Here is an 8,402-nt window from a genome sequence, read left to right as displayed (position 1 = left end):
TGAGCACCACTTGCATGCCAGGCACTGTGCTGGTTGTTGGGAAGACAGCAAAAAAGCAAGATCTCACCCCTTGGAAAGTATGGTGGTAAGCATGTGGCCCTGGACTTGAATCCCTGCCTTCTCACCTCCTAGCCTTGTGGCCTTGGCCTTTCCCATGCTCAGTTTTGTTGTCTGTGAAATAAGGTTGCTCTGGGAGTTACACATTGAGCACTTAGCACAGTGTCTGGTACATAGTGAGTGCTCACTAAGTATTTTTTATTGTTAAAAGTGAAGGCAGGCATGGTGGCTCCTGCCTGTAATTTCAGCACTTTGGGAGGCCGAGGTGGCCGGATCACTTGAGGTCAGGAGTTCGAGACCAGCCTGGCCAACATGGTGAAGCCCTGTCTCTACTAAAAATACAAAAATTAGCCGGGTGTGGTGGTGTGTGCCTGTAATCCTAGCTACTGGGGAGGCTGAAGCAGGAGAATCACTCGAATCAGGGAGGCAGAGTTGCAGTGAGCTGAGATCATGCCACTGTGCTCCAGGCTGGGCAACAGAATGAGACTCCGTCTCAAAAAAAAAAAAAAAAAAAAGTGAAGCCAGACAATATAATGAATATTACAGTAACAGATAATGAGATGTGATAGGGGAAGTACAGAGTGTCATGGGAGCACAGAATGGCCATCCCCAGCCCAGTTCAGGGTCTAGGAAAGGCTATCCAAAGGAAGTGATGCTTAAATTGAGAGGTGATGGATAAGCAGGAATTGGCTAGATCAGATCAAGAGCAGTGTGTGTGTGTTCCTGGCAGGTGGAACAGAAGAGGCATGGTATACTGGGGAGACTGAAATGTGTTCAGAATGTCTAGAGCAGTGCTGTCCAATAGAACTCTATGTTTATGAAAAATTTCTCAGGCCACGCATGGTGGCTTATGCCTGTAATCCCAGCAATTTGGGAGGCTGAGGCGGGAGGATCTCCTGAGGTCGAGAGTTTGAGACCAGCCTGACCAATATGGAGAAACCCCGTATCTACTAAAAATACAAAATTAGCCAGGCCTGGTGGTGCATGCCTGTAATCCCAGCTACTCAGGAGACTGAGGCAGGAGAAGCGCTTGAACCCAAGAGGCGGAGGTTGCGGTGAGCTGAGATTGCACCGTTACACTCCAGCCTGGGCAACAAGAATGAAACTCTGTCTCAAAAAAAAAAAAAAAGAAAAGAGAAAGAAAAAAAGAAAAATTTATCTATCTGGGTGATGCCCGATATGGTAGCCACTAGCCACATGTGCTGATTGAGCATTTGAAATGTGGCTAATGGGACAGTAGAACTGAATGTTTACTGTTATTTTATTATCTATTTATTTTTGAGACAGAGTTTTGCTCTTGTTGCCCAGACTGGAGTGCGATGGCACAATCTTGGCTCACTGCAACCTCTGCCTCCCAGGTTCAAGCGATTCTCCTGCCTCAGCCTCCCAAGTAGCTGGGATTACAGGTGTGCACCTCTTCGACTGGCTAATTTTTTAATTTTTAGTAGAGACTGGGTTTTACCATATTGGCCAGGCTGGTCTTGAAGTCCTCACCTCAAGTGATCTACCTACCTCCGCCTCCCAAAGTGCTGGGATTACAGGCGTGAACCACTGCGCCTGGCCTAATTTTGTATTTTTAGTAGAGATGGGGTTTCACTATGTTGGTCAGGCTGGTCTTGAACTCCTGATCTCAGGTGATCCACCCACCTCAGCCTCCCAAAGTGCCGGGATTACAAGAGTGAGGCCTATTATAATTGATTTAAATCTAAACAGCCACTGTGGCTAGTGACTATCTTATTGGATGGCGCAGGCCTAGAGTGTAACGTGCATGACAGGGTTGCCATGAGTGACAGATAGCAATGGAGAAGGGCATCTGGACTTTGAGGGCTCATGGTATGGAGTTTGCATTTTATTCCAAGCACCATGGGTGAGGTTTTGTGATTAAGTCAAGGAGTTAGGTGACCTGGTTTCCTTTTTTTTTCTTTCTTTCTTTTTGAGACGGAGTCTCACTCTGTCGTCCAGGCTGGAGTGCAGTGGCACAATCTTGGCTCACTGCAACTTCCGCCTCCCAGGTTCAAGTGATTCTCCTACCTCAGCCTCTTAAGTAGCTGAGATTACAGGTGCCTACCACCACACCAGCTAATATTTGTATTTTTAGTAGAGATGGAGTTTTGCCATGTTAGCCAGGCTGGTCTTGAATTCCTGACCTCAAGTGATCCATGCACCTCGGCCTCCCAAAGTGCTGGGATTGCAAGTGTGAGCCACCATGCCCGGCCTTGGTTCCCATTTTTAAAAGGTCACTTCAGTTGCTATAAGGAGAAATGGATTATGAGTGTGGGGCAAGAATGAAGCAGGGAGACCAGTTTGGAGGTGGCTGCAGTTGCCCAGGGGAGCCATGATAGTGACTTGGATCAAGCAGAAAGACAAATTTTGGAGGCAGAGCTGATGCCAGGTTTTGGGAGTGAGGGAGAGGGAGTCCTAGGGCTACTTCGGTGGCGGCTGGGTCCCCAAGCTCCAAGACCGAGTCCAGACCAGGGCCCAGTCGGTGGTGAGGTCTGATTTTAGCAGTGCGTGCCCACCTCCTTGTCTCCACCTGCTGGCTGGTGCTGGGAGCACCTTTAGGGGAACTTTAGCCATCAGAGTCTTGGGGTCAGGAGGCTGGGGGAAGGTCCTGGGAGGTGGGAAAGTCCCCCAGCTGCTGGGTTCCCAGGGGCATCTACTGAGCTGCGTTCCCAGAGGCATCTACTGGGCTGAGTCGCTCCCTGGAGGCTGTCCACATCAGCTCTCTCCCCTGCTGTGGGTCAACTCAGGCCCATTTATGGGCCATACGGCTGCTGCTGGAAGGCATGTGGTGGTGAATGGGAGGGGATAGCTGTCAGTGTACTTGGGGAAGAATCCCCCATCCATGGCAGCTTCCATGGGAGGCAAGGCCCCGGCATCCAAGGGCTGCCTCTGATTGTCACCCACCCCCACCTGAGACCTTAGTGGTTAGATGAGGGGGGGCGGGGCCTGATTCGCAGCAGGGTGTGTCCAGATGGTCAGTCTCTGGTGGCTAGCCTGTCCTGACAGGGGAGAGTTAAGCTCCCACTCTCCACCGTGCCGGCTGGCCAGGTGGGCTAAGGGTGACCGAGAGACCAGAACCTGCTTGCTGGAGCTCAGTGCTCAGAGCTGGGGAGGGAGGTTCTGCGGCTCCTCCGCTGTCAGCGCCTGCAGCCCCTCCCCGCTTCACCTCCTCCCGCAGCCCCTGCCACCAAGAAGCTCCAGGATCCCAGCAGCCGCCACACCCTGGCTTCAGCCTGCTCAGTAAGTCGGTGGGCAATGCTGGTGACGTTGGAGGGGGCCGGGTCCCCAACCCTGACAGCGAATGATGGGGCGGGGAAGGCTAGTGGGCTCCTGGCTTCTACAGCCTGGAGTCAGGGTCTGTGTGGGGCTCTGGCTCCCTCTCCCTGGACCTCCACACCCCTTCCTCTGCTGCCAGGGTGGGTGGGGGTCCCAGGAGGTGGTGTAGGGGCTGGACAGACAGCTGTTGCTGCTGAGACTTGGGAGTCTTGGGCTGGAGGAATGGGCCAGGGTTTGGTTGGGGACACAGATGGGCTAAATGGTACGAAACAGAAAGGATGCCCTCCTGCCCCAGTGTGCATAGAAAGGGTGGTGGGTCACATCTGCAAACTGAGGTAGCCAGGCAGCTCCCCACCCCCCACATTTCCATGGGAGAATGCCCCACCCGGGTCCCAAGGGCCTGATCCCAGCCTACCCTCTCCACTTCCCTCTGCTGCTGCTGCTCCTCTCTGCTCTCTGCCCCCTGCCCTCCTTCTCCACCCTTCTGTCTCTTTACCACTCTCTGACTTGTTTTTCTTCTTTCTGATCCTGCTGACTGGGGCCACGGGGTTGCCCATCCCTGACCGAGGCCCCACCCTTGCCAAGTGATGGAGGCTGTGGTTTCAGTTTTCCTGTGAGGGTGAGATTGTGCTGTTTGCTGAGCTTCCTAGGCCAGCCTAGGGCCCAAGGCAGGGTGGTGGAGACAGCCTGGGCCACAGGCTAGGGGCCTCCCTCCCCTCGTGAAGCCCCCAGAGGCCCTGAGGCACAGAGACGGCATTCGATGCCTTCAGAGCTGAATCAGACTGAAAATATAGACAGACCCTGAAAGACTTTGAGAACGGAAGAGGAACCTCATGGTAGACGCATGGTGTCAGATCCGGCTCTGCCAACAACTGGTGACCTTGGGAAAGCCACTTCCCCTTTCTAAGCCTTAGTAGTCTTGGCAGCAAAATGAAGGGCTTGATAGTCTAGTGGTTTTCCCAATTATTTCTCCTTAGAGCTCCCCTTCTGTGGTGAGGGGTTGAGTGACTGGCCCCATCCCAGCCATCGCACTTTTCTCTGTTGAAATATTGGCCGCCAGGCAAGATGTTGTGTGAAGAAAGGGTTGTGCTGTTAATGCAAACGGGAACAAGGGTTGCGACCCCTCAAATACCAGGAAGTCCCAGAGGAAAAGTCGGGGACAGTCATGGCTCTCCTGGGGGACATCAAAGGGGTGGCCCTGCTGGTTCCCTGTTCCTCACACCACAGGCTTCCCTCCCTCTTCTCATCCCTGCTCCTCATCCCTCCTGGCAAACTTCCTCTGTATTGGGGCTGGGCTCCCACACAGCGGGTGGACCTACTTGCACTTGGCTTTTTTGCCATTAGAAGTAATGAGAAGTAATGGCAAAAACCGCAATTCCTTTTTTTTTTTTTTTTGAGACAGAGTCTTGCTCTGTTTCCCGCGTTGGAGTGCAGTGGTGCCATCTTAGCTCCTGCGTTTAGCAATTCTCCTGCATTAGTCTCCCAAGTAGCTGGGATTACAGGCACAAGCCACCGTGCCTGGCTAATTTTTGTATTTTTTTTTAGCAGAGATAGGGTTTCACCATGTTGGTCAGGCTGGTCTCGAACTCCTGACCAGCCTGCCTCAGCCTCCCAAAGTGCTGGGATTACACGTGGAAGCCACCACGCCCAGCCTTTTGCATCAACCTAATACCTCCTTTTTCAGGCTCCAGTCAGGCCAACACCGACCTGCAGCTGGGAGGAAGATGGGACCCTTGACATCTCCATCTCCACAGAGGTCCTGGCTGGACTGAGCAGCCTCCTCCTCCTAGGATGACCGTACCCCCCAGCTCTCCAGTTCTCAGGCTGGAGACATTAGACGGAGGCCGAGAAGATGGCGCTGAGGTGGACGAAGTAAAGCCGGCTTTGGGGAGCGGGCTGACTCCCACGGAGTCACCGTTCCAGGGCGAGGACCGGAAATTCGCCCCTCAGATAAAAGTGAACCTCAAGTATGGAAAGGGAACAGGTGCCAGGTGAGGCAGCAAGTGGGGTCAGGGAAAAGGGGGCCCCTTGGCCAGCTCCAGCAGAGAACCCGGAGTGAGACTCATTGACCAGCCCAGCACCAGTGCCCCTTCCCACAGCCTGTGGTGTCCTCAGTCTGCCTCTGATGGCTCCTGGGCCCAACCGGCTGATCTCTGCTCTGCTATCTGGCATTGCTCTTTCCAGAGGCTTCCCCATTCTTGGCCTTCTGCCTTCTGAGGTCATGTTCTTTGTGAGATACATTCTCAAGCTCTTAAGTCCTCAACTGACCCTCAAATCCACCATTCATGCCAACTCCCACCCCTGTCATGGTCCCTGCTGGGGAGGCAGCAGGATCCACACTCCATCCCGTGAGAATCAAGGACATCTGGAAATGTCCCAGGCTCTCCTCAGTTCTGCAAGGCTGAGCCTGTCACTCAGGGGACGTGAACTGTGGGATTGAGGATAATGGGCTTCTGCTTGGAGTCATCTGCACTTTGATTTTCCTGTGGTCTTTCCACCAATTCAGATTGTGTGAGCCCCATATTCCTGAGAGTCCCGCTTCCAGTCCTGCTGCACCTGGCACCCCTTACCTCCCTGCCTGGGGTGGGGGCCTGCCCAGTGAGACTGGAGAATCCTCATGGGCCAGGCTAGACTCTGCCACAGAAGCCCCTTCTTCCCTTGATGCTTGAGGTGCTTGAGATACAGCCACCAGCTTTGGCCTCCCAGGCTAGAGCCGCTTCCTGTTTGTGCTGGAGGATTGTGGTCAGATTCAGCACCAGGATAGGGGAGGTTGCGTGAGGAGCTTCTGGGAGCTGTGAAGCCTTCCCGACACAGGCAGGACGGGCCCTCGATACCTTCAGTGCCTCAATCTGTGCTCTCGTTGGGCTTCTCTACCCCAGGACCATGATGCCACCCTGGTGACAAAGTTATTTGTCCAAATGGCTACTTCTGTGAGCCAGACTGTCCACAGGGCTCCTGTCAGCAGCAGATAGAGCCCTCATGGCCATGTGTGGCTTCCTGGTGCTGACGAGGGAAGCCTGACTGTAATTACAGTCATAGCTGTTGGCTTAAAAAGTCAACCCTTGAAATCCCCACCAGAGTCAAGGAGGCAGAGGCTGCAGTAAGCAGATTGTGCCAGCATACTCCAGCCTGGGTGTGAGACTCTGTCTCCAAAAAAAAAAAAAAAGTGACTGATCCCAACAGTCACCTTGTCACCAACTTTTATTTGGTCGACCCATTCCACAAGAGAAGTTAAGCTGGGATCTGAGGGTACACAAAGCATTAAATAGCACCCCGTTATTTGTCTTTGCATATCTGCTGGTGGTGGTGCCAGAAGCCCCAGAGGCAAGTTGGCCCCTGTGAATAGTAACACAGCCCAGGAGGGAATGACTCATGCCCTTCCCACTTTCAGTCACCAGACGCTGCTAGATTCTGATAAGCTACCAGACCCCTTGTGGGGTCTGTGGGAGAGATTTCTCCTTAAGTGTGCCTTCTCCATGGTGTCTGATATGTTTCCACACTGGGCCCGGCGTTAAGCCCAGGTAATGCTCTGTTTCCGGGAAATTTCTTGCTGCCAAGCCTAGAATCTCTCTGGGGGTTCAGAGCCGGGGTCTAAAGTTAAACAGCCCTGCTGAGATTCCCAGTTTGGCACTGTGTGACTTTGGCAAGCTACATGACCTCCTTGTTTATCTAAAGGAGAAATGAGTGGTTTCCGACCAGCAGGGCTGAAGTGAAGATGAAAGACACAGAATATTCTGTAGCTAATAGATGGTTTCTGACAGGAGAAGGGAGCTTTTCTCCATTCTTTCTTTGAGGGCAGTGATGCATGCAGCCACTGTGAGTCTGCGGGGACCTCCCACAGCCCTATCCAGACCCAAGCCCAAGCTCAAGAGCCACCACAAGTTGTGTGTGCTGAAGGAGACCCAGTGGGATATCGAGGCCGTTGAGAGATGGTACATCAAGGCACCTGGCACATGACAAGCACCTGATGCTGAAAAGTGTCTGTGATGACTGGTGTCATGGGGATGAAGCAGCTTAATGCCTGGACAGGCCCCTTTTCCTCCTCCCGGGTTCTCCTTGGTTGGCTGTAGGTGGATAGAGGCCCTCAGAAGGGCTCTCACTGGGCTCTTAGGCCTGCGGGGTGAGCAGTGTGTACAGGACTCCCTGAAAGGGCTCCCTGGGATGGAGGGCTTTTGGGGGGGCCTGTGGTCCTTGTCCAGCATGAGTCACAAACCACATCCTCCAGTCAGCCGGATCCAAACCGATTTGACCGAGATCGGCTCTTCAATGCGGTCTCCTGGGGTGTCCCCGAGGATCTGGCTGGACTTCCAGAGTACCTGTGCAAGACCAGCAAGTACCTCACCGACTTGGAATACACAGGTAGACCCTGCCCTGTGCATCCAAGGCTAGGCATCGTGTGAGCTGATAGTTAGGTGGGCTGGGTGGGCGTGATCCCTGGTCAGGAGCCGAGGAGTGAGTGTTCTCAGCAGCCCTCCCACTAGAATGATTGCTGGGGAGCCCTGTGGACAGAGCTAATCAAGGATGGCCTCCTGTCAGTCTTGGTTGTGCCTCCCACTTCCACCCACCCCTCAGAGCTCCTGACTACCTCTGTCACCCCTAGCCCATTAGCCCATTGCAGTGGCTGAATGTAAACCCAAAACAATCTTTTTTTTAAATTAAATAACAGTGTTGTTGAGATATAATATATAACGGGCATACTATATACTTAACCCATCTCAAAGCACTCTTTGCTGAAAATCTAAGTATCTGTATTGTTTGGGCTGATCAGAAAAATAACATAAGTACTCTAGAAGATTCAACAGTAAGGAAACATATAGAGCCAACGTTAAACACAGTCTCTCATCCTGGGCCCCTACTAATGGTTCGAGAATGCATCTGTTTGGAGTTTCTTTCTTTTTTATTTTTGGAGAGATAGGGTTTTGCCATGTTGCCTAGGCTGGTCTCAAACTCCTGGGCTCCAGCGATCCTCTCACCTTGGCCCCCCAAAGTAGTGGGATTATGAAGCCTCCACGCAGCACCTGTTCAGACTTTCTCTTTCTCTTCCTTCCTTCCCTTTCCTTCCTTCC

At 52.9% G+C, this 8,402-nt stretch overlaps 1 protein-coding gene across 2 annotated transcripts; it reads left to right on the top strand.

Annotated features, from left to right (window-relative positions):
* Positions 1-2,217: 2,217 nt before the first annotated feature.
* On the top strand, positions 2,218-8,328 carry LOC117066414 (transient receptor potential cation channel subfamily V member 2-like). Of its 2 annotated transcripts, XM_033181757.1 has the most exons (3): positions 2,239-3,300; positions 5,021-5,327; positions 7,562-8,325. In XM_033181757.1, exons 2-3 carry the CDS (start codon positions 5,128-5,130, stop codon positions 7,734-7,736), a joined length of 375 nt encoding a protein of 124 aa, XP_033037648.1. In that variant the 5' UTR covers positions 2,239-3,300; positions 5,021-5,127; the 3' UTR covers positions 7,737-8,325. The 2 variants fall into 2 exon arrangements, with proteins under 2 accessions (XP_033037647.1, XP_033037648.1); XM_033181756.1 differs by lacking the exon at positions 5,021-5,327 and having other exon boundaries at positions 2,218-3,300; positions 7,562-8,328.
* Positions 8,329-8,402: the final 74 nt, after the last annotated feature.

The sequence above is a fragment of the Trachypithecus francoisi genome, unplaced genomic scaffold (assembly GCF_009764315.1).
Source record: "Trachypithecus francoisi isolate TF-2019V2 unplaced genomic scaffold, Tfra_2.0 Lachesis_group20, whole genome shotgun sequence".
Lineage (NCBI taxonomy): Eukaryota > Metazoa > Chordata > Mammalia > Primates > Cercopithecidae > Trachypithecus > Trachypithecus francoisi.
This window is presented reverse-complemented; position numbering and strand designations above follow the sequence as displayed.